This window comes from Triplophysa rosa, linkage group LG2, assembly GCF_024868665.1.
Source record: "Triplophysa rosa linkage group LG2, Trosa_1v2, whole genome shotgun sequence".
Lineage (NCBI taxonomy): Eukaryota > Metazoa > Chordata > Actinopteri > Cypriniformes > Nemacheilidae > Triplophysa > Triplophysa rosa.
In genome coordinates, this window is record NC_079891.1 from 31,569,978 (window position 1) to 31,596,221 (window position 26,244).

Consider the following 26,244-nt stretch of genomic DNA (forward strand, 5'->3'; position numbering starts at 1 on the left):
AGTCAAATTATGTCAAACAGCTCAATTTAGAAATCATGATTATTAGCTTATGGTTGTGAGTGTGTTATATGTTTTATACTTGATCAAACGTAATTCGGCTTACACTGACAAAAGTGCTCTACACAAACACTGTACGTTGCACAATCCAGTCAAATACAGAATAAAAACATCAACAAATAAAAACATCAAAACTATAATAACACCAAAAATAAATGTACCTCTATAATTCAAGGTAATGTTTTTAACTAAAAAATATTTAAAAAAAAGAGTGTTTAAATGTATTTTGATATACTTGCTCAATAAGTCTTTTTTATTTTTAACAACTAAATTAAAAAATAAAAAGTTAATAAATGTGCTTTTATGTACTTGCTCACTGTTTTTAACTAACTAACTAAATAAATAAATGTACTTGCTTAAAAAGTATTTTTTATTTTTAACAACTAAATGAATAAATACAAAGTAAATAAATGTACTTTTATGTACTTGATCAAATTTTTAACTAAACAAATAAAAAAGTAATTAAATGTACTGTTATGTACTTGCTCAATACGTCTTTTTTAGTGAATAAATAAACAGTAAATAAATCTACTTTTATGAATGTGCTCCTTATTTTTTTAACTGTAATAAGTTATGGATTGCAGTTTTAAAAGAACAAGCATGTAGCCTTTGTATTTCTCAATTCAATAATTATTACTTTAGGTTTTTATGTAATAACTCAACTGTCAATAACAAACAAAATAAATAAATAAAGCAGTCTTTCTGTTTTTCCTCATAACATTTTGACGCAGATTTTACCTGTCATATTTCATGGGCTTGTATTGTGATCTCAAATGCAGTAATGTAGGATCTGTGTGTGCATAGAAACGTCATGTCACTACACAATAGAAGGATTGAATGCAAGCGTCTCCCTGTAAAATATTGTACGCACAGCAAAATACAGAATATTCATCCTAGGCTCTCAGCCAGCTCCGCAAACATGCTACGGCTCTTTGCTAAAACGATTATGCGCTCCAGCAGTCATTGGTAAAATCATAAAAGCAAAAATACAACCGTAATCGTTATTGCATAATGTTGAATCCGATCCTGTCGCATAAAGCTATTTACTGTGCTGATTTTTGGTGTCTTTAAAAGAATTGCAACGACCAACACATCTCTCTTAAAGACCCCTACGGGACCATATGCCCTGAATGTGGTTACCGTTGCATTGTCTGCTAATTGCTTTGTTACTGTCGACGTGCTGCCGCGCACTAAAACGCTTCTCACGTGCGGTGTGGAATCAACTTATATCTCGAGCTGAACAGGGGATGCACGTGAAACCGGCCGGATAACAAGGGGACGTGGATGTCATTAATGAGGCTGATTGAATTGGGAACACATGCAGCATTAATGATGGGTCAGAGAGGGTATCCCAGCATCCTCGGCTCCGGGGGGCATGAGGCAGAGAGAGTGACTGTTGCAGAACTGTCTCCCGAGCACAAACACACGTTCACTCATCAGCATCCACTTAAACCTGATCATTAAAACGGGAACAAGGTCAGAGATGGACCACATCTGAAAAGAGAGAGAGACAGAAAAGAGAAATGTGCTATGTAAATGAGAAAAAATGTCAAAAACATGACTATGAAATAAATGATCATTTGTAGCATTCTGTGGTAGTTTTGAATAATGACCACTAAACAGTATACTGACCACTGTGCTAGTTTCACGTCTCCCATGTTACTATGTGGGTTGTTTTATTCTCATAAAGTTTCACCTCTAATCTACATTTCGCGTCTTGTTTATTTACTTATTTTGGTAATGAGCCATGCAAACTACAGTCAGCCAAGCATGATGGCAAAAGAAACCCGCTCAGATTTATATTAATCACCCTTTTAGAGTTTCCAGTAGAAAAGAAATATCATCTGTTTAATGACTGAGCAATAGAGCATTGCGATTAAAAAGAAAAAGAAGGGGACACTGGGTTAATATCCCATTTGTCTCCACAAAGAATTTCACAAGAGTTCAATCTGTCTCAAGTTTCCCAAGATCCCAAAGTCTGCAATCATACATTTCTAAATAAACCCAATTTCTTAGCAAATTCTCCCAAGATTGATGTATCCAAGCTGTGCCATCCACCAGTATTTTTTTATAGCGTTTTCCGTATGTCAAACTCCAAATGGACATGAACTTGTATGGTCTGGTGTCACATAGTCATTTTATAATGTTACTGGCGAGTAAACTAATGGTCTGCAACTGTTTTTACAGATTTTATGTTTTATGATTGATTGAGTATTCTATGTCATGTTGTTTTTTGGCCTGGACACTCCTGTAAAAGAGATTTTGACTCTCAGTGAGTCTGTATCCTGGTAAAATATAGGACAAATAAATAAATAAAAACTTGAGCTGTGTCCAAAATCGCATCCCGTGACAGTACGTTCTGAATTTGAATAAGTACCTAACTTGACTGTTAAAACGTTTTTTTTCTATATAGTATGAGTGGCGGTAGTATGAATACATTTCGGACATGTTTTACTGTCATGTGACCTGTATGCCTTTTTTCAGCTATGACGTATTAACACCAACCTGTGCGTTGGCGTTGATGAAAACATAATTTAGTTGTGAGAAATTACTCTATCGGCACTTACATTTTAAAACGGACATCTGTATTCTGCTTTTTTATTTACTTTTGAAATTTGACTGTTGCTCAACTCCCGTGGCATCATGGGAAAGAGGACTGCTCACCTCGGCGGAAGCAGTAGACCATCCGGGTATTTCTCACCTACTGTTTTTTGCATACGGACATACTATTTATGAATCGTACTGATTCTCGCCTACTTTCATGCTATATTTCAGACGCAGGGACTGTTGATACCTAAAGTACCAGTCGAAGCAAAGAGTGCTTTTGAGGAAACAGCGCGGCCGCCATTTTGGGGTGAAAATGCTTGATAACTGACATGGTTTCTAGCGAGCCAAGGCTTTTGTCATCATGTATTATCATCATTCAGGTTGAATTTCAGCTTTAATGTTTTTATTTTTTAACAAAGCAGCTGATATTGCCATCGCGACAGCAAAAGGCCGAGTCGCTTTCACCCCAAAATGGTGCGCCGGTGTTACAATGGAACGTTCTATTGAGTTTCACCTCTTGGTATCTATACTCTTTGGTCGAAAGTTTGGAAACACTCATTCTTTATTTTGATTTTTCCCACCTTTTAAAATAATGGTAAACTTACAGAGTTGGACAAATGTAAGTGTGGGAATTGTTGTGTCTAAAAGCATTTCAAATAAATCAAAACTATATTTTAGCATCTTCAAAGTAGCCACCCTTGGACAAGACTTGCAAAATCGTTCTCTTGGCATTTTATCATTCAGCTTCTTGAGGTCTCACCCTGGGAAGCTTTTTAAAGAGTATTGAAGGAATTTCCAGTCTATTCGGGGCACTTGTTTGTTACTTTTTCTTCATTATTCGGTCTAAATCATCCGTTTCAAAAATATCTTTAAAACTTTTTTTTGATTTCTAATGAAAGAAATTGATACGTTGCCACAATTATACGTCTACAAAAGTAATTTAAGATATTTAAGCACACGATTTTTAAGATCATTAGAAACATTTCAGTCAAGTGTTTTCAAACTTTTGACTGGTACTGTATATAAAATGAATCTCCTGAGCTACAAAAGAGCAACCTCTGAGCTATTTTACTACAGGTTATGTTGTGATAATTTCTGGCTGACTGTACGTTATCCTGGACATAGTTTGAATAAAAACAAACAGTGAGATGTACCGTAGATAGCTGTACACAAAGTAAGAAGAAAAAGGTGCATCTTTACACTTCATTACCTTTCTCTTTCTTCTCTTTCTCTCTTGGCTTTTGGTTTGAACTTGAAATGCAGATGTTTTGCTCAGACTGAAGGCCGTGATATGACAGGAAGGAGGTTTTTTTCCCGGGGAACAGGAAGTGGGATGCGTCTGTAACCACCTACAGGCCTGCAGCTGATCAAACTCCTTCTCATTATCAGACTTTCATCTCTTCTCATTCACTAATGAAACAGCTCACGGCTTGTCGTTGTCCGAGAACAGACACGCAAACACATCATTCAACTCGCACGAGCTGTCTGCCTCCCACTCTTTCACGCAGTCCCGCTTCCAACATCATCAGTCACACTTACAGCACGCATTCAGTCTGACCAAAAACGACGTTCACACTTTCTTCCACCGAAAAACACATCAGATAACACATGCATGCCGGTCGCAGGCGCTGTCAAAAACAAAGCCGACCAATCAGCATTACCTAAGGCTCTCTGAAATCCAATCCTCAGAGTATTTGTAAAAGTCTGAGATGCTCTCAGAGTACCTTTAAAAATATGACATTCTTTCCAAAAGCCTGAGATTCTTTTGGAAGGCCTGAAACCAGCAACAAGTGGGGTTTAGTGCAGGACTAAGACCTTGAGAGGGTTTGATACCGCAGGCCAGTTGGTGAGGCACCTACTGCCCCACTTCCGCGGCTATAAAAGATCCCTGCCTGCTACTCTAGGGGGTTGAAAGCACGCTGCCATGTTATGACTGTGCCGTCTAATTTTATACAGAAATAAACAGATCATATGCTGAAGGCAGTATCGTTTAGCAGTATGTAATGTACATTGCGATGACGTTGAGCTGCCGAGTGGTCACTTTCTGGAACTGTTGACGTGGTACAAAGATAGTGGCAGGATGTTGGGAAATTTCCTTCCCGTTCCTCCGGCCACTGACATGCGATGGGATTTTGTTTAATATTCATTAAAGGAGAGCGATCGAGAGCGAAGGAAAAATCTTGAGCGTGACACTGGAAAAACGTGTTTATGTTAAGGGGTGGAGACATCCTCTTTTCCATCTTTTGTATGTTCAGGCTTTAACTTCACAGCCCGCATTCATCCGTCATGAACTCACCATTGCCCTTGACATCTGCCGTCTCATGGGGGTCAACAGGCCGTAGTTAAGATGAGGAACGCAGGGCTCAGACGTTTGTTCCAGAGAGGACCTTATTATTGACAGGAAGACAAGAGGAAGTAAATGCGAGTGGGCAATAGATTGAAAGGACACAGGAAACGCTTTAGACTGGTCATCACTCAACCTTTGCCCTTTTTCCGGACATGTATTAAAAACGCAGGAAAACCCAGTTGTGTGTTTTCTTTAGGGAGGAGTTCATTGCAAAACTCTGTCTATACATCTGTGTCACGCGGGGTCACTTACTTGGGCAAAAGGATGACAATTGTTACTCGGCTGTCCATTCTTTTAATATCAGGTTTTCAATTCTGTTTGATTTGTTGCGATATGTGACCCTGGAACACAAAACCAGTCATAAGTAGCACGGGTATATTGGTAGCGATAGCCAACAATACATTGTATGGGTCAAAAGGATCGATTTTTCTTTTATGCCAAAAACCATTAGGATATAAAGTAAAGATCATGTTCCATGAAGACATTTTGTACATTTCCTACCGTAAATATATCAAAACTTTATTTTTGTGAGTGAATGCAGCAAAAGGAGCGGAAACACGCCTACAAACATCGCTCGCTGCTGCCCGCTCTTTGGAAATTACCCCCTCAAGTTTGGTATCTATGTAAAGCTTCGAATTTTAGCTTTCGGGTTCTTCTCTCCACAACATCATTACAGTGGTAAGCCAATAGAGAGTGTTAAACACAACTTTAAAGGCGATTTTCTCAATACTTTTTTTTTGCACATTCAGATTCCAGATTTTCATATAGTTCAAAATATGGGGGGAAAATGAACCCTTATGGTTTTGTGGTCCAGGGTCACATGTGTGTTAATATGTCAGCAAATTTTGCATTTAAGTTTAGCACATCCAAATGGCAAAACAATAAAAACACATTTTTTTATTGAAATGTAACATTTTCAGCTCATGCCAATGTGCAGGCTAGCTGAGAATGTTCCACCTGATTTGCACGTGATAAGCAAGTTTTTTTACTCACCGCTTCTGGTGGCTTCAGGGTTGTTTTTCAGAGACCGAGCACAGGGGCTTTGAGGACCCTCTGCTCTGTTGCTGTTAGAGCTCGATCTATAATCCCTCCACAGTTCAAGCATGATCATATGAACCTCTCACAGCTCACAGCCAGAACTCTTTCAGTGAAGGGCACTGGACGGCTTTTTGGAGATAAAGAGATTACAGTTAGGACTGCAATAGCTAATTGTGAATTTTGGGTTGGAAAGCTATGTGCAATATGTTAAGTATATGTAAAATGTATATTTTAAACCTTTTTTATGTATTGCATACAGTAAAGTAGTGTTTAAACTAGGGCTGTCAAACGATTAATCGCGATTAATCGCATCCATAATAAAAGTTTGTGTTTACATTATATATGTCTGTGTACATATGCATATTCATTTTGTATTTATAAAAACATACACATGCATATATTTAAGAAAAATATAAAAAATAATAAACATTTATATATAATTTAAATTATTGGTAAATATAAATAAATACGTGTAAATAATTCCTAAATATGTATACAGGTATGTGTATGTGTTTATAAATACAAAATGAAAATGCACAGTGCATAGACATATATTATGTAAACACAAACGATTAATCGCGATTAATCGTTTGACAGCCCTAGTTTTAACCCTTTCACGCTTACTCAATCTGAAAATCTCATTTCCGTTTAGGCATTTAGCAGATGCTATTACTCAAAGCAACTGCAAGAATTAGGAAACTATAAAGCGATATACTATAGGGAAATAAATCTTAGAGTAAAATATGTGAAAAAAAAGTTCAAATCTTTTCAAAAACAAACAAAAAATCTTACCGAGGTTCTGATAGTTTATGCATAAGGGGTCAATACTAAAAATATATATTTCAAATTAAAAACAGGAAATTGAAATGAGCTTTTTGTTTATCTGCTCAATCAGTTATAAATAAGATACAATTCTCAAATCTCATCTACTTGTTGCACTAGTCTGAGTTAAACTAAGTCTCTCCTCGCAACTTGGATAAAAGAGTCACATCGATCCAATAAAACAGTGGCATGCAAGGGGAGATTCGACTCATCGAATTGCTATATTGCAGCCCCTCTATTACGGCCCGAGCCATTTGGAGCAAATCGCCACAATCTCTCACTTGTTATCTCGCACGCTTTCTGTCTCTCTCTTTTTCATGCTAATGAAAAAAGAAAAACAGAAATCAATGGCGGTGAGATTGCTCCAGCACGGTCCGCTTCTCCATTCAATGATGGTGAGAGGTCGCCCCTCCAAACTTGCTTATCGGCCCGAACATTTAAATTCGCACAACCTTTCGGGCTGAATGATAAAACGCAGCGGAGGCATAGAGTGGTTTTTATTTTGTTATCTGCGCCGCTAAACAGTATTTGACATTTGACGCACATTTAAAAGTCAATGGGTTTGCTCTCAAATCAGCAAATATTATCAAGGCCATAATTTCCCTTTTTAATGGAGAGAAACAGGTGTGACTTGATGATTAGAGTAAATGTGTGAATATGGCAAATGCTGAACAGACAGGACCGCTACAGTTTTTTCCCCACTCTTTCCTCGCTTCAGGCATCATCACACAACGCAACCTCCAATTATAATTACAAACGCATCTCTTGTTGTCCGCGGCTGTCAAAATCAGGCCTTTCTCCATACGTGACATGTTTCTCATAAACGGCCGGGCGTCGTGTTGATGCTGCCGCGCTTTGACAAGCATCCGCGATTTAGCTGGTGGTCTGCCAAAATGCATTTATTGTGGTACCTTTTGAAACAGTGTACAGTCTGTCATTAAATTGTCGCCACTGTGTTTGTCTCTCCGTGAACAGTTCCAGCTCCGCTGGGATCGTGACGGGGAGGCTCTGGGGAGGTGGAGCCCGTCTCATAATCACTTTTGTTTATGTTTTGTTATTTTCTTTATCTCTCGACAGGAGCCGCCGAGTACATCTGGATCCTCCGCACCTCATCGTCCAATCAGGATTCACGGTCCTCGTCCAATCAGCATCTGCGGAGTGAAATAAAAGAGGATTGGAGAAATGGGCTGTGCCAAAGTCTTTCTCGTGATGTTTATGATTGGGTTTGAAAAGGGGATTTGCGTCAACTGGAACCCCGTCCCACGCAAGACCGTTAAATATAATGGTGAGTATCTAATGACCATATAGAAAGGCGACCGGTTCCTCCCAACGGTGACTGCACAGCACATGAGCCCACTGTTCTGTGTCCCTTTTCCCACACTCTTTTTAAGGCACTCCTTCCTCCTTTATTCCTCTATTTCTTTCTTCTTTTCTTTATTCCGCCCCTCCCTTCATTCTTCATGCAGATTTAAGGATAAGAGGTGTGATTTTTGCTTTGAATTTCATGGAAAATCACATTACCACAGGATTTTATAGGTATTACAGAAAAGGGCTCGCGTCTTTATTCATTTCCATTTTGTTTCGGCTCCATTTGTCCTGCTCACTCTTTCTCACATTGTTTTCATATCGCTGCTCCACTTCTCCTTTCCTGTTTCAAACCCAAATCGCAGATGATAATCAACCAAACAGTTAAAGTAAACATTTACTAGTAGGCATAATTTTATATGTACACACATAAACAGATCATATCTGCAGGAGTAGAGAGGGTTGGGAACACACAGCTTTAAACATCAAACAAAAGCAACATGAAAACATTGGAAAATTGGAGTTTTGTGGCTTTTAGTCCATGTGTGTTAGCTTTCCCTTATGCAGAAAAATATATGTTTTCCTGTGTGTTAACGGTCAATATATTAATTCTTTAAAAATACATTTAGAATAGTACATTGTTAATATATTACAATATATTGAAAAATACATTTGAATTGGAATTGTCGCTTTTCATATATTGAAAAAAAGTATGGTTTATGTTTGCAAGGGAACAGAATAAATTTTTTAGCAGATACAATCTCTCCCTTTCAGAAACATCAAATATATAATGACTGTCAGTTTGTCAAATAAAAGAATCTCACTAAAGTGTCTTGAAATGCGCTGCTTTGTACAATGCGTTGAGGTCATTTCCACTGAAACAAGTTATTAAATGGCTGCTACCTGTTTTAAAATAGCACTAGCATTTAGTTTACTTCAAAGCCTGGAATCTCATGAAAAGCTGCAGAATGATGTCATAAACATTTGAACAAATACATAATATTATAATACACTCACCTAAAGGATTATTAGGAACACCTGTTCAATTTCTCATTAATGCAATTATCTAATCAACCTGGTGTGTATCTAATCAACCTGGGTGTGGTCCTGGTCAAGACAATCTCCTGAACTCCAAACTGAATGTCAGAATGGGAAAGAAAGGTGATTTAAGCAATTTTGAGCGTGGCATGGTTGTTGGTGCCAGACGGGCCGGTCTGAGTATTTCACAATCTGCTCAGTTACTGGGATTTTCACGCACAACCATTTCTAGGGTTTACAAAGAATGGTGTGAAAAGGGAAAAACATCCAGTATGCGGCAGTCCTGTGGGCGAAAATGCCTTGTTGATGCTAGAGGTCAGAGGAGAATGGGCCGACTGATTCAAGCTGATAGAAGAGCAACTTTGACTGAAATAACCACTCGTTACAACCGAGGTATGCAGCAAAGCATTTGTGAAGCCACAACACGCACAACCTTGAGGCAGATGGGCTACAACAGCAGAAGACCCCACCGGGTACCACTCATCTCCACTACAAATAGGAAAAAGAGGCTACAATTTGCACGAGCTCACCAAAATTGGACAGTTGAAGACTGGAAAAATGTTGCCTGGTCTGATGAGTCTCGATTTCTGTTGAGACATTCAAATGGTAGAGTCAGAATTTGGCGTAAACAGAATGAGAACATGGATCCATCATGCCTTGTTACCACTGTGCAGGCTGGTGGTGGTGGTGTAATGGTGTGGGGGATGTTTTCTTGGCACACTTTAGGCCCCTTAGTGCCAATTGGGCATCGTTTAAATGCCACGGCCTACCTGAGCATTGTTTCTGACCATGTCCATCCCTTTATGACCACCATGTACCCATCCTCTAATGGCTACTTCCAGCAGGATAATGCACCATGTCACAAAGCTCGAATCATTTCAAATTGGTTTCTTGAACATGACAATGAGTTCACTGTACTAGAATGGCCCCCACAGTCACCAGATCTCAACCCGATAGAACATCTTTGGGATGTGGTGGAACGGGAGCTTCGTGCCCTGGATGTGCATCCCACAAATCTCCATCAACTGCAAGATGCTATCCTATCAATATGGGCCAACATTTCTAAAGAATGCTTTCAGCATCTTGTTGAATCAATGCCACGTAGAATTAAGGCAGTTCTGAAGGCGAAAGGGGGTCAAACACCGTATTAGTATGGTGTTCCTAATAATCCTTTAGGTGAGTGTATATATATAATATTAAATAATGTATAATACTAGTGGAAGTGGACGTTTTGAATGCTTGTGTCTTCGTGTGAGTTTTGTGCAAGAATTAAAAGTAGGGCTGTCAAACGATTAACCCCGTCCAGAATAAAAGTTTGTGTTTACATAATATATGTCTGTGTATTGTGCATATTAATTTTGTATTTATAAACACATACATGCATATATTTATGAAAAAATAAAATATAAAAATGATTAATTTCAATTATTGGTAAATATAAATAAATACATCTTAATATGATCTAAATATAAATATGTATATGTATGTTTTTGTGTTTATAAATACATGTCATGGCTCCGTATGCATATACCCCATTGACAGCCCTTGTTAAAAGATATCCTTAAGGCCAACATATTCGTACTAAATGGCATAAAACGATTTTATTTGGACTTTAAAACCAACTATTTCTGACTAGCAGTACCTAGCAAATCATTTTCACATCTGTGATATAAACTGAAGACTATTGGCTATTAAAAAATACTTTTATATGTACCGGCCCAACTTCCTGTTTCAGTAAATGCGTCAACACAACCAGCAAAGAAAACTTAAATACTGTAGACTAGAACAAGAGAGAGAGAGACATAAAAAGTCTAGAAAGAAAAGTAAAGCGGGTGTTAAACTACTGTTTCAGGTCATGTGTGATTTTGTACGGGCCCTAAGCTACACAAACAGCGGTACTGTGCACACATGCGCTTTTGGGCGAGGATGAAAGACCGAAAAACAGGCAAGCGTCGGAGTGCACTTTAATGTTTATGTGTGTGCGTACAGAGTGCTTACACTGGCAGTCTGAGGGATTTAGAGCTCCAGTAGCGTACCAGTGTGTGTGTGGGTTGGAGGTGGGGAGTCGGATCGCAGCAGAGATAATATTTACCCACTGCTTTACACACCCCCACCCCCTGATGACTCCGCCTCCACAATTATCCCCGACTTAAAGACGCTGGGGACATGTAAAAAAAACGCAAACACGTGTCTCTCTCTGTTTCTTGAAATTAAGTGTCTTTTTGTTTCCACTCCGTCTCTTCGTATATCATCAAAGAGCCACGAGTCATTGCGGCGAGCATTAAACTGTTGTTTTCACCCTTGTAGTGGGCCGCCCTCCCGCTCGCTCTGTGGCCCACTAAAAACAGCTTCGGGAGTTCAAAGTGGAGTCAGAGGCCCCGCCCTCTCTGCGCTCCACCCCGTAACTTTCCACAGCCTGGAGCGGACTAGCTCCGCAACCGGCAGCCTAGCACAACATCGTAACGTGGCCAGAGAAAGAGAGAAGAGAGCAAGTCTGACGGAAAATTTGAAGCGAATCGGACCAGAGGAATCACCCGCTGACTTAGAGGAATAGCATGAACGCACGACGTCCAGCGCTGAGGATGGCAAAGCTACAGAGAGACAGAAAGAGAGAAAGACTGCCTGGCCAGCAAATCTCTCTACCCTCCAATTACTATAATGACGGCCTCCACTGCAAGGGACGGGCCCACGGTGTGTGTGTGTGTGTGTGTGTGTGTGTGTGTGTGTGTGTGTGTGTGTGTGTGTGTGTGTGTGTGTGTGTGCGTGCGTGCGTGCGTGTGTGTGTGTGTGTGTGTGTGTGTGTGTGTGTTTATGTAAGAGAACCGAGTTCTTTCCAATCGCCTATCAGCGCAGAACCCCTCCCCACACACAGATAACACACTCGGATATAAACAGACTATCTGTGATTTATACTCTAAAGCAGATGTCCTCTCCTGCGCTTGCAGGTCTCATCGGCTGTAAAACGATGTCTTTTTTCATTCAATAAATCTGTCTCCCCTATCCTTTGTAGACCTGTACGTTCCAGAAGGAGGTTGTTTGTTAAAGGGGACAGCCAAAAAGAAAGTCTTTCTATTTTTTGTACGCCTTCCACTTTCATGAAAAGGTCACGCTCGGTACAAGCTGTGAGCTCGATTCTAGACTGCAGCCTCACCCCCGTACACTGTCAAAGTCAAACGCCAGCCTATTTTCAAAAATCTTTCACACGTCTCTCCCGTCTATTGCCTTTTTCACTTTCTCCGTTAGTTCACCTCATTCGCTCGTTGTGTTGGCCCAGAGGAAGTTTGCTCAGCTTAGGAGACTTAGAAACAATTTACAAATGTCACAATTTACAATCTTTGCATTTTAAAGGGACAATTCAAACAAATAATTTACTTTTACTTACCCTCATGTCAGTGCAAACCTGACTTTAGTCTAATATGACACGCCAAAGAAGATGTATAGAAATGTGAGTAGGCGCTCCTCTATACAATGCAAGTGGCTGTTGTACAGCCTGTCAATCTACTAACACGCAACAACAAGAAGAAGAAAAAAATACAATTAAAGCATCATAAAGGTCCTCTATATGACAGCTTTTTTTAAAGCAAAGACTGAAATCTCATTATTCACTGATAAATATGATTGACAGCCATTGTACGTGTTTTCTTTAATCATATGGAAATAGCAGTTTGACGTTCTTCTATAAATAACAACGTTTGTGTTCCACAGAAAACAAGTCATTTTAAAAGATGGGAATAAGAATTTAATATTCATTTAATAGCCCTTTCTGCTCTGCAAGATTAATCAATATGCATTAAAAGAAAACATTGTTATTTGTAATTTAACCATACATAACAGCTTTCCATTTAGTCGGATTCCTTACAAACCACGACTGTAGGTAATATAAACATAATATAGGTAATGTATGTAATTAAACCATGCTTATTTTTAATAGTTTACACAGATTAAATTTTAAATATCATTTGTAAGGGAGTATCACTGGATTGTGAATAAGTAATGGTCAGGTGCTCCAATGACCGATTATGATTCAAAAACCATTGTACTGCGATCACAATCTGATGACAACGTAACGTGCTTTTTTAACTGTATTTCAAGTTCTTTCTGAGAGACCTTGAGATCGGATTCATAACATAATCCAACAGCACATACCGTCGGGGGAGCAACAACATCGGACGCGCGCACACAGAACGTGATGCTTTAGGCCCGATTCACATTTCACATCTTTTCCGTGCGCATATTTGTTATTTTAAATGTAGACATGTGCGTCAGCGCCGCATCAAGATGGAAATAGTTCAACTTTTCGGAGTGCCGCGCGTGCACCGCGGGTCATTTGAAGAGAGAAAGTGGCGCGGCTCGCGTTTTCCGCGCAGTTTTAGACGCGAAGTGTGAACCGGGCCTTATGCCTTGAAGTTAGAGTTATTTTGTCACATGGTGTGTATAATGCGTGCGCAAGATGCGAATTACGCGTTCCTCACTCAGTCACTGTTGACTAATTGCAAGCTCACACTTCGTGATTTTTGGCTGGATTTTGCTGTCGCGGACAGATTTCTAAGGTCTGCGACAAAACCTTCGGATTGCAACCAAATTGGTGCTCATTTCGGGCGCCGAAGCTCGTTAAGAATAAGCAGGCATTCAACGAGATCTGGACCTGTCCCGAGCTATCCCAGACGCTACAATATTTTCAAACCTGTTTGATATGATCGCCAAGTGATCTTGTTGTGTGTGACACTGTGGAACTAATCCAGCCAATCACAGCGCAGAAGGTTTGCGTCAAATTATTATTATTATTATAATGAATTATTATATGCGTGGAGGAATTAAAAACTGCTGCCATGTATTCATTAACATTACAGAGCGTGTTAAACGGCTAGTATAACAGACATCAAGCTATTTTAAACTATCCTAAAGCTCCAAGTCTGTATAATGGAATATAGAAAACACTTTAAAAACACGTCAATGTTTCACGCTCCATTCCAGTGGATGGCGTAAACGCACAAACAACTCATTTGCCATCCACCATCAAACTAGAAGTGTTCACGATGTGGGAGATGTTTTCGTTGTTGGTCCTTGACCAAAGTCTTGTTGTTAGCGCACTTTGCGTTGTGTAGTGTGCGTGCTAGTACAACTTTGCGTTGTTGCGTTGTGTAGTGTACGTGCTGCTGGTACAACAAGAAGATGAAGGATGACAAGAAAACTTGTTGTGTAGTTTAAGAGCCACAGCAATTCAAGTAGTCTCACAGTCCCGTAGTGTCAAATCGGCTTAAGGTGACCAGGCGTCACCACAGTCCCAGTTTTTGGTGTTCTCTCCCCGTTTTACTCAACGTCCAAAACAACCAGAAAATACACTGAAAAAGCCCGATCAACATATCCTGCAGAGTATTAGAGCAACCATGTTGTGATTATTTACACCAGCAGAGTGGCTGTAAGCTACACTAATTACTTGCTCGCGCGCCGCTTAGCGATGAAGAATGTACAACGAAACATGAGAAAGCGTCATCAAGTTATTATCAAATATCAAAAGACTAGAGTCAAAGTTATTGGGTTCAAGGTACTAACTACTCATGTTAAATTAAATAAAACTGCTTGTGTGTGTTATATAACAGGGTCAGGCCAGGGAGCTGGATTGTTTTGCACGAAATGTTAAACGTTAAAAGTTCCATCATCACAACACAGAATTCTTACCACTGATCTAACGTTAGTGATTCCCACACATACGTTGGTGAAAGTACGCATCGATATAAACAAATAAAAATATTAGGGCTGTCAAACGATTAATCGTGATTAATCGCATCCAGAATAAAAGTTTGTGTTTACATAATATTTGTCTGTGCATATTCATTTTTTTATTTATAAACACATACACATACATGTATACATACTTGGGAAATATTTACGTATTTATGTATTTATTTATATTTACCAATAATTTAAATTATATATGTTTATAAATTTGTATATTTTATATTTTTCTTAAATATATCCATGTATGTGTGTGTGTGTTATTATACAAAATTAATATGTACATTGCACAGAGATATATTATGTAAACACAAACTTTCTGGATGCGATTAATCGCGATTAATCGTTTGACAGCCCTAAAAAATATGTATCCAAGCAATGACAATTACACTGACAACTATTGCATTCGCATTAAGGACATCTGGGCTAAAGATGAGCCTAAAATGCAAATAAAAAGCTTAATGTAAAGGTCCATTTTCAAAAGCACAAACAGAAAGTTCTTTTAAAAGTTTTAATTACTGGTTGTAATGATTGTATACCGTTTGTAAAAATGAAAATATTAAATACAATTAGAGAATGTTAAAAATGATAACTACAGTATTATTTGACATATGTTTTCATATTTGTTATATTTTTGTAGTGTTATTGAATTTTGTGTTAATGCATGCTATACTGTTTTAATCATTTGCAATGGTTAGTATTTACTGTTTTTCCATAGAGTTTTGGTCAACTTTATTCAAACCAGTTATGGTCAGTTTGATCTGCAAACAATATTATACTATTGTAATTAATTGTAATTAACTCATAAATACTTATGTACAACAAAAAAAGACAAAAAAGTTTGTCCCCGTTTTTTTATTGACCATTTAACTAGGAAATGTCCCCGGTTCTCGTTAAAAAAATCTGGTCACCTTACTGTTGACATACTGTGAAGCTGTATAGCATAGCTTGTTTTTGGAATGATTTAATGACCAATGTTTAAACTCGCATCGAAAAATATGCCCTCTGGTGTCGAAACCAGGAAAAAGTGTCATTTTGAGATATAAGTGCCGTTTGAGACACTGCAGAGATCTCTTTTGTAGGTAAGATAACTGAGATGTTTTTTGTCCAGAGAACAGAAGAACACGTCTCCATTTGCCCTCCATTTAATCTATCTCCTTGCTGTTTAAGATCATTTAGATTGTGTGTATTAAAAACATTGACATTTTCTAAAATCCATGTGTTTCTGTCATTATGCATACATTAGAACCACACCTCTCTCTCTCTCTCTCTCCCACATTTTCGTGGTGTTTTGAGAGTTTTTCTGCCTGTTGTTGTGGTAATCTGCTCTGACCATTTCCTGTTCTGCGCTGCGTTCTCCTCTCTTCCCGTCCCAATGCACTCCTTCATCTAAACTACTGCAATTACAGTGCTTCCCTTCACCCCACCACTCACTCGCCCACTCTCTCACGCTTAACAGCATGTCTCCCCAAACACACCACCTGCTTGTTTCTTAATGTATTTTTCTCTTCTTCATCTTTAATTTCGCCTCGTGTTTGTGTGTCACCCTCACACATCGGCTCTGAATCTTTGTCCTGGCGACCGTGGGTGTGTTTTATAGCCTGCCGCTTGTCCTTTCTTTTCATAATTAGCGTGTGTGTGTTCATTCTCTGTTTCTAACTCAATTTTTTTGGTATCCATGTCACAGCTTCAAAGGACTTAAAATAGGTTTTTAATAGCAGACTGTGTGTTTGGAGTGCTGTGGTTATGAGCTATAAGCAGGGTAAGACTGTATTTATAGAAAAGGAGCTTTGTAGGAGCAACAGAGGAACATCAGAGGGAAACAGCAGCCTTGAAAGTAGCCTAACTGGTTTCAGTTCTGCGGCTCGATTCCTTCAAACAGCGCTCAGTCATCCATCGCCTTCTCGTTCAACCCAGCTCAATGTTTATGGAGGACAAAGACACACATACGCAAGGTTCACCTCTGTTCCCATTAGATTGCTCACATCTGGATTCCATTCAAAGTGATATCTATTCTTAGCACATCTTTGCTCGGCCCTTTTTTGTCCATACACTCAGAGACCTCCTTTTCTCCCCATGTTGTTTGGTTTTTAGCAAAACGACTAAATTTACTCCAGCTAGATCACTCGAAGTGGCGAATCTGTCTTTAGTCATTATAGTCGTGAGCTGTGGAACTCTATCCAAGAAAACCTACGTGCAGTTTATTTAATTATTACGGTTAAAAGTATCTCAAGGCACAGTTGTTTACTTGTTTACTAAGGCTTGTCCTCGGGCAATTTAATTTAGTTTAGTTTGCATTGATACATTTATTTCAAAATTTCTTGGTGTTATATTTATTAACATTTTGAATTCCTTCCGTCTATTTCCATATGTATGTATTCATTAGCATCTTTATGAACATTGTTCTAAAAAACAGCACAGCTGCTCAGCTGGTTATGTTTACATTTTATCCAAATCGACTTACAGAGAAATTTGGAAATAAGAAAACATTATGTTGTGTTTTGAATGCCGATCCCTGCTAAGGCTGCCTGATATTGAAGAGACATGTGATTTATGACTTGCTAAATCATGTGATATACCATAATGCTGTAATATAGTCAAATCAAATGATAAGAATATTTAAAATTGGAAAATTATATAACCAACACATTTCATTTCATATCCTTCCTTGGAAAGGAAACATTATTTTTTAAAGCAGTATATAAAAAAAATCACAATGTTATACAAACCATTGCCGTATGCATTGCACATTTCCCTATATATGAGATCCTGGTTTCGACAAAACGTCTTGACCAGCTTAACCAGGTCAACCAGCATAACCGGAAAACATTGCGGGTCGACCAGCGTTATCAGTTTTGCTGGTCAATGGCAAAGGGAATTGTCACCTTTTGAATTATCAGTCATCTAACCATAGTAAAGAACCACCAAAGTTGAGTCTTCTCAACGCTGCCTCCATCTGGTCGGGATCCGTACATGCGTCCTGCCTTGCTTTCTCTGCTCTCCGAATAATTATTTGATGTGACACTCTCCGCTCAGCTCCACGCAAAGCTCACTGAACTCTCCGAGAGCTGAGAGGCATTTGAGTCATTACGCAGGTATTTAAAAGTGTGAGCGTGTGTGTATCTGCGTGTTCCCTGTCACATCTCCCTGGCTGTTTGCAACCCAGCAGATGTTCTTCGGGCTCCCTGGGGGGAATCTGTTTCCCCTCTCCTCTTTGCTCATCCAGCCATCTTAGACTTCAACAAGCTGGCATTCTCCAGCTAATAACCGCACACCCTCTTTGCTTCTCTATTGCCAGAATCCTCACCACTCGCAGCATCTCTCCAAGATGCATTCTCTCCTCTCTTGTTTTGGAGGGCTTCCTTGTCACCCTCTCTCCACTCCAAATCCATCTGCCGTGGTCGCAGTAAATCAGATCAGCGTGTCCACACGCTAGGCCATCATCAAACCAGCGTTATTCAGCACGAGATTCACATTTGGTCTGAATTCATATTTTTAGCACGCCGCCAGCCGGTTTAAACAAAGGTTATGAGTATCAGTGGGAATTCATGCTTGTGTAAGTTGGCCTTTTCAGAAGAGATGTGGGGAGAAATGATAAATGTGTGAATTTCAGGCCTAAGAAGAAGTCGTATCGGATCACGTCTGATAAACACTGTCTGTTTTCTCTCTCTCTCTCTCTCTCTGTTCAGATGTGCATGACAGTATGGCGAGGTTTCACACGGCCGGGGTTTGGAACTACACCATGTTGACCCTGGCAGAGCACGAGAGGGTTTTGTACGTCGGAGCCAGAGAGCACATCTTCGCCCTGGACCCCAATGACATCAGCAGACAGCTCAGACCGCAGGTAGCGACATTTTTAAAACCCGTTTTTCATGTACACAGTTTAAAAAAGCATACACCCAGTAAATAGCTATCCTCGAATCATCAACCAAAGAGCGCATTAGCATTTATCATTCAAATATATCAGCATTTAGGACCGACTCACTCTTTCAACGCTCAAGCCATTTGTAGCAAATTGCCGGTTGTGGCAGTCAATAGAAAGTACAGATTTTCCATGCAGAGTGCTGTTAAAGTCACATCTTTTCTTCTCTCTCTTTCTCTCAGATTGAGTGGTCCGCTCCTCTAGATAAGAAGCGAGATTGCACGGGGAAGGGGAAGAATAACCAGGTATTGCTTGATGTCGCATCCTTTATGTTTTAACAGCTTTGCTTTGTGTGCCCCTCCTGAAATGCATTTGCTCTCTCTTACGTTTTCTCTCGCAGACCGAGTGCTTCAACTACATTCGCTTCCTGCAGAGCTACAACCACACCCACCTGTACACCTGCGGGACGTACGCTTTTCAACCCAAATGCGCATACATTGTGAGTGTCCGATCAGATTTTTGTCTGTCAGGATGAAGTAGGTCAGGCTCCGAGTTTTGTTGTCTGTGTGTCTCTAGTGGTTTCCAGCGTGTCAAAGTGAAATATATCGAATGTAAATGAGGTTGCGTTATCACGCAGCGAGGGCCAATGTGATAAGAGCGTGAGGCGGTGAAAGATGAAGGTTTGTGTGTGGGCAGGAGGATGATGTAAACGGCTTTTAACTCGTGGCCGAGGGCACGGCGTGGAGGTCAGGTCATGCGTGTGCGTTTGAACCGTACGACTTTTTGTGTTTCGTCTTGACAGAACGCAGATCACTTTACTCTGGATAGTACCGCCTCGGAGGACGGAAAGGGAAAGTGCCCCTATGACCCTGCCAAAGGACATACAGGCCTCATAGTAGGTGAGTCATTTCAAGAACATGTGCCATCTTTCAAACCCTGTATTATTATTATTATAGTGTGTGTTTGTGTGTGTGTGCGTTCATGTTTGTATATCCCGGTGGGGATACCTGAATGCATACCAACACATGGGGACTCGTGTCACCGTGGGGACCACAAAAAAAGCTAATAAATTGTACAGAACAATATTTTTTTTAAATCTAAAAATGCAAAAAGTTTTCTATGATTTTTAGGTTTAGGGGTTGGGTTAGGGGTAGGGGATAGAATATACCGTTTGTACAGTATACAACTCATCACGCCTATGGACTGTCCCCACGGAGATAATAAACCAGACATGTGTGTATTTGTGCATGAGGAATATGCTTAAATATACCTGAGCGTTCCTTGGTCGTTGTTGTTTTTTTTACGCTTAACCATTTACCACCATCCAAACTGTCCCCGTCTATCATTTTGGCACCATCCTAGTACCATTGCATACAGTCCATACTTGCTTTTCATTCCCCCGTGTGTCCTTTATGGTCAGATGCTGTCTGTAGATGAGCGTATAACTCTTCTCGTCCCTTATGGGAGCGAACGAGTCCCCCTTTAAGTTCTCATAAGCGAGGGGCTGTAGACATGTGCGTGTGTGTCTGCTCTAAACATTCTTCTCCTCTGTTACAGACAAAGAGTTATACTCGGCCACCCTCAATAACTTCCTGGGAACAGAGCCCGTAATCCTGAGGAACCTCGGACAACAGCATTACAGCATGAAGAGCGAATATCTGCCTGCTTGGCTTAACGGTAAGTCCGTAAATATAAGTCGTACCTGCTGAGTAAAGCAGCGTATGTTATGAAATGGGATAACGGGTTTTGGTCAACCGGCTTTATCAGAATGCAGTTCTGATTACCAGGAAACACACATACTGGTGGAAAAATGTATACCTTTAATGCACCGTAAGTCCCTTTATATAAACATAAATGAATGTAAAAAAATGCTACGAAAAATCTAATAGACTGTGCTGGTTTTTCAGCAGGTCTAATCCGAATAAGCTCAGAAAACATCATTCCAGTGTTGTTTTATTGTTCCTTTACGAGAGCGGCTGCTTATCTGCTGTCCCAACAGTTCTGTGTTCTCATTTCTGACTTGCTGTTTCATGTCACGTCTTTTTTTCGTGTCTGCCACAGAGCCAAACTTCGTTGGATCTGCGCTGGTCCGCGAGAGCCACAACAGCAAAGATGGGGATGACGATAAGATCTATTTCTTCTTTAGCGAGAGAGCAGTGGAGCTTGACTGTGACAGCGATCTGACCGTGGCGCGGGTGGCACGTGTGTGTAAGGTGAGAAAAGATGTGGTGATGGAAGAGATTGGGCGTGCTGCCTACCACCCTTCGCCGCCAGGCGTCTTCCCGAACACCTTGCAAATGTTGTTTTTAGGATCCGTTTTCTGAAAACAATCCCCATATTTTAGATTGTTCATTCTTTACTACTAGACTAATCGTAGATCGATCGTGTCTCGTTGCACACCCGTGTTGCTTTCTGTCAACATTTTAATCATTAATATTACTTTAATAATTAGTGCCATCTTTAGCACTTTTTTAATCATGAGATTTCGTCATTTTATAGTTGGGTTGTTCAGCGATGAATCGCATCCAGAATAAAAGTTTGATTAAATAATATATGTCTGTATTTATAAACACGTAATACACATTTAGGAAACATTTGCATGTATACTGTATATAAATATTTATATATAATGTAAATTAGATATAAACATTTATTCATTTTTATATTTTTCTTAAATATATACATGTACGTGTATGTGTTTATAAGAACACAAGGTTATTTTAGTTTACTAAAATTAAAACTTTGAAAACGTCTCGGTTCATTGAAATCAAATCAAATCAAATATTGACCTAAACATTATGGGGAAAAACTTAAAGGAAAAATGTAAATGTTGCCTCAAAAATAAATTGAAATAAGTTTAAAACACTAAAATTATAATAATAAACAAAAACTGAAATAAACTAAAATAGAAATTAATTAATATTATATAGCAACATAAAAAATAAACAAATAAATTATAAAATGACAAAAGCATATACCAAAGTTGCTAAAACTTTAACTAAAATTAACATAAAAACTAACGATCTAAAAATAAAAGCTAATTAAAAAAAAAAAAAACTAAAATGAAAATTATAATAACTCTGGAACAGACATATATTATGTAAACAAACTTTTATTCTGGATGCGATTAATCACAATCGATCGTTAAACAGCCCTCTTTTATAGCTTCCGTTTTTATTTATCTTCCATTTTTATAATATTTTATAGCACAATAAAATGATCTCGAACATCTAGCATTTCAAATATCGTCCAACCCTACTGACAAGGTGGTCATTAGCAAGTCGTTTGGAGTGAAACATCTGTTAAATGACAGCTCGCTTCACTTTCCAGGGCGACCTGGGGGGCACAAGGACCCTGCAAAAGAAATGGACCACCTTCCAGAAGGCCCGGTTAATGTGCTCTCTTCCAGAGCGGCACATCACCTTCAACAACCTGCGGGCCGTCTTCACTCTACCCGGAGCGGACTGGAGGAGCACCAGTTTCTACGGCATCTTCCACGCACAGTGGTGAGTCGACACCTGTGCCCCGCCCGTCCCTGTTATAAATATTTCTGTCTTTAGTCCACCTCCCATTTTTCTCGCTCTGACGTACTCGTGAAAGTCGTTCTGTCCTCTGCCTCTTATATAAATTCTCCCAGTGCCAAACATCCAGCCACGTTCCTCGACTCCAGAAAGTGCTGCACTGTCATTACGTGACAGTAAAGCTATTACTGTAATAAACCAGCCAATGTAGCGCAGTCATTTAGTTCAGTTCGACTGACTTTTTCCTTCTGCACTTTCTTGTCTCTCAGGGGGGACGTGGACGTGTCAGCTGTGTGTCAGTATCAGATCGGAGAGGTGAAAACAGTGTTCGATGGGCCGTATAAAGAATACAGGGAATCGTCTCAACGATGGGGCCGATACACTGGCACCGTGCCCAGTCCACGACCTGGAGCGGTAAGCCAAGCAGCCATCGAGATGGGAGGGCGAGAGGGCGTCCGTGACTAAGCAGTCTGTTAAAAATAGCTCAAGCTTTTTCTGTAAAAAATATGCAGGATTTTTTCACCCCAGATTCTGACCTGAGACTTGTCCTGTTACTGCTGCTCCACATGAGCATGCGCTCATCTTACTAACGTCGAAATGAGACCTAGGGGGAGAACATTGAACTGAAAAGTTATAAGAAGGAAGTTTGGAATTTGAATTTCAGTACAATGATTTTTGGGTTGTGCAAAAAAGTTAAGTGGATACTGAAAGGTGTTAAGGTCGAAAGTGTTCAAATGTCAACCAATATGGGTTTTCAGTGGAAGGTTTCTGGAACTACATTATTTACATTCTTTGCCATTTTGAAAATGTGATTATAGCTTTTGATAAAACCATGTAAATCAAACCGTTCTGAGGAATTGTCCTATCATGGTACAATGGTCAAGGTGACACATAGCACAGACTGACTTTTCAAGTTATAAAAATAGTCAAAATTGAGGAAGCAAGTCTGCCTGTTCTAAGACTTAACTAGACATAACCTGGCTTCACACCAAAAATATAAGCAATAGTCTTAACTTTAAAATGAAACTTTGTAGTGTTTTAGTCCTACGGGCAGACCTCAATGCGTAGGATGAAATGTCAGAACACCAGCACTTATTGTAAACTGCTTTAGATTATATTCGACTCAAAAGGACTATTAAAAAAAGCCACTCTAAGCCATTTCGGATTAAAGTTGCCTGACGAAATGCAAATGAAATGGCACCCATTCAAAGCAATTCAGCAAACTTTATTGCGATTGCGTATAAAAATGTATGAAGCATTTATCCCGAAGCTGCTGTATTTACTCGCCATTAAATAAAAAAGACGTCCTTTGTTCTTTCTGCAGTGTATCACAAACTTTGATCGGGAGAACGGCTACAACAGTTCCTTACAGCTGCCCGACGCGACCCTTAACTTTGCCAAAAAGCATCCTCTGATGGAGCTCAGGGCGGAAGCGCGCCCCCTGCTGCTCACTAAAGGTGTTAACTTCACCCGGATAGCAGTGGACAGAGTTAGCTCGCTGGACCAGAGATCTTACAATATGCTCTTCATAGGCACAGGTATGTTGAAACACACACATACACACAATGTTTGTTCTTTGGCCCCCCTGTCCAAGATATGAATAGCTCTTACAAAAAAAAAACTAGTTTATTAGCCATTATGTTGTATCTAAGTGGAAATGTCACATCCGCCAATTGATTCCTGTCACACAGGAAGGTCAGTTCTCGAAGTAAAAATACAAATTATGCATTTGGCCTTGGCACGCTCGCTACACACACCAACAAGTGCGACTGCCGCAGAAATGTTTGTGTGTGTGTACTTTGGGGCATCTAATGAGCTCTGTTCCTCGCCAGGTTTCACACAAACGCTAAATACACATTTAGACGTAGTCTGGCATTTTGGGCTGGATTCCAGATCTGCCATTAAGAGTGTAGGCAGGTGTGTGTGTGTGTGTACTTGGTTTTTATATGTTAGTGGGGACCTAACCTGAATGCACACCAACGTTAGGGTCTCCACGGGCACAAAAGCTTATAAATTGTACAGAACGATAATTTTTGAAAATGCAAAAAGTTTTCTACGATCGTTAGGTTTAGGGGTAGGGGATAAAATATACAGTTTGTACAGTATACAACTCATTACGCCTATGGACTGTCCCCACGGAGATAATAAAACATACGTGTGTGTGTGTGTGTGTGGGAAGGGTAAACCCTACGGTATGGGGACAAAATGTCCCCACAAAGATGGCAATATCCAAAATCCTTGTGGGGACATTTTTTGGTCCCCATGAGGAAACAAGCTTATAAATCATACAGAATTAACTTTTTTGAAAATCTAAAAGAGCAGAAAGTTTTGTGTGATTGTTAGGTTTAGGGGGTGGGTTAGGGGTAGGGAATATGATATACAGTTTGTACAGTATAAAAACCATTGCGTCTATGGAATGTCCCCATAAAACATGGAAACCCAACATGCGTGTGTGGGGGGGGCAGAGATACTCTGACATAAAGGAAAGTGGCAGGGTGGATTTGGAAAAGACCCCCGTAGTTCTTTCACTCCTCTCCTTCGTGGTCCCTTTTCCATACTCCTTCTCCTTAGACTGAAAGGGGGTCTGTGGCACATTATCTGTGACAAGCTCTGTATGACAGGACAGAATACAGTACACACACATACCCACAGAGTTATGCCGGGTCACGGCACCAGCTGGGGCTTATTCAATTTTCCTGCTGGTAATTCGTGTAACCTTGTTCCCAAAATCCAATGACAGAAAAAGATGGCGTGTACTGATGATGTATTAATAGACTATTTGTCTCTCCTCTCTCGCTTTTTTCTTCCTTCTCTCTCTCGTTCTATTATTTCTCCCCCACTGAATGTAATCTATCCCCATCTTTCTTCCCTGTCTCTCTGTTTGCCGTTCAGCGGATGGATGGCTCCAGCGTGTCGTGATTTTGGGTTCAGAGGCCCATGTGATTGAAGAAATCCAGCTGTTTGACAGGCAGCAACCAGTGGACAGCCTCACCATCTCTCACAGCAAAGTAATTTCTGCTCTCTACTCTCGCTCACGCATTCAACTATACTGCTTCACTGCCAGGGTGTGAAGTACTGAGAAATCCTACATGAGAGAAAGTGCAGACACAGTGTCAAGATCTTGTTCGATTAAAAAAGGGAAGTAAAAAAGTATGTCGCCGAAAACATACTAGTACCTACGTTTTTCTTAGCTTTTAGAAATGTAATTGAAAAAGTTTTTCCTGTAACACTTTAGATAAAGGTTGAATTTGTTAAAGGGACAGTTCACCCAAAAATAAAAATTCGGTCTTCGTTTACTCACCCTCGAGTTGTTCCAAATCGGCATACATTTCTTTGCTCTGATGAACACAGAAAAAGATATTTGGAAGAATGCCTGTAACCAAACAGTTCTTGGCCACTATTGACAACCATAGTAGTAAAACATTGTTTAGTAGAACAATATTGTCAGTTACAATATTAGTCAAAAGAACTGTTTGCTTTCCTACATTCTTCAAAATATCTTCCTTTGTGTTCAACAGAACAAATAAATCTATAAAGCAATTTTTCCTACTATGGTAGTCACTGGTGGTCAAGAACTGTTTGGTTGCAAGCATTCTTCCAAATATGTATCTCTGTGAGGGTGAGTAAATGAAGACAGTTCCTTTAAAAGGCTGTAAGAATTAATATTCCTAAACAATACATGTTATGTTTTTTTCTGGCTATTAAACATTTTTTGTACACTGACCATGGACCATCTTGATACTTCATAACTTCAGTGAGGTTCATTTTCAATGATGTTATATCATATAACTAAAATGGATAAATGACCATCACACAATAGAGAAGAGCTTGTAATGTACAGTATGAGCTAAGTGAAAATAAAAAAGAAATATTCTTAGGAGTGTGATTTGACTTAACACTGTAAGCGGAGGGGCCGTTGCACCTCGGGTGTGCATTAACTTTCCAATAATTGAACGGACCGGAGTCGATTA

At 39.6% G+C, this 26,244-nt stretch overlaps 1 protein-coding gene across 2 annotated transcripts in view; it reads left to right on the top strand.

Annotated features, from left to right (window-relative positions):
* sema4c (sema domain, immunoglobulin domain (Ig), transmembrane domain (TM) and short cytoplasmic domain, (semaphorin) 4C) overlaps positions 1-26,244 on the top strand; it is a 51,464-nt gene that overhangs the window by 20,388 nt on the left and 4,832 nt on the right. For both annotated transcript variants that reach the window (XR_008965136.1, XM_057363248.1), the window contains exons 2-12: positions 7,889-8,096; positions 18,580-18,734; positions 18,995-19,057; positions 19,153-19,251; positions 19,555-19,651; positions 20,310-20,429; positions 20,814-20,965; positions 22,083-22,258; positions 22,543-22,687; positions 23,598-23,811; positions 25,166-25,281. Coding sequence is in view for 1 of the 2 variants with exons in the window: in XM_057363248.1 (XP_057219231.1) it covers positions 7,994-8,096; positions 18,580-18,734; positions 18,995-19,057; positions 19,153-19,251; positions 19,555-19,651; positions 20,310-20,429; positions 20,814-20,965; positions 22,083-22,258; positions 22,543-22,687; positions 23,598-23,811; positions 25,166-25,281 (1,440 nt within the window). In the remaining variant the exon portion in view is untranslated. The remainder of the gene's footprint in view (positions 1-7,888; positions 8,097-18,579; positions 18,735-18,994; positions 19,058-19,152; positions 19,252-19,554; positions 19,652-20,309; positions 20,430-20,813; positions 20,966-22,082; positions 22,259-22,542; positions 22,688-23,597; positions 23,812-25,165; positions 25,282-26,244) is intronic.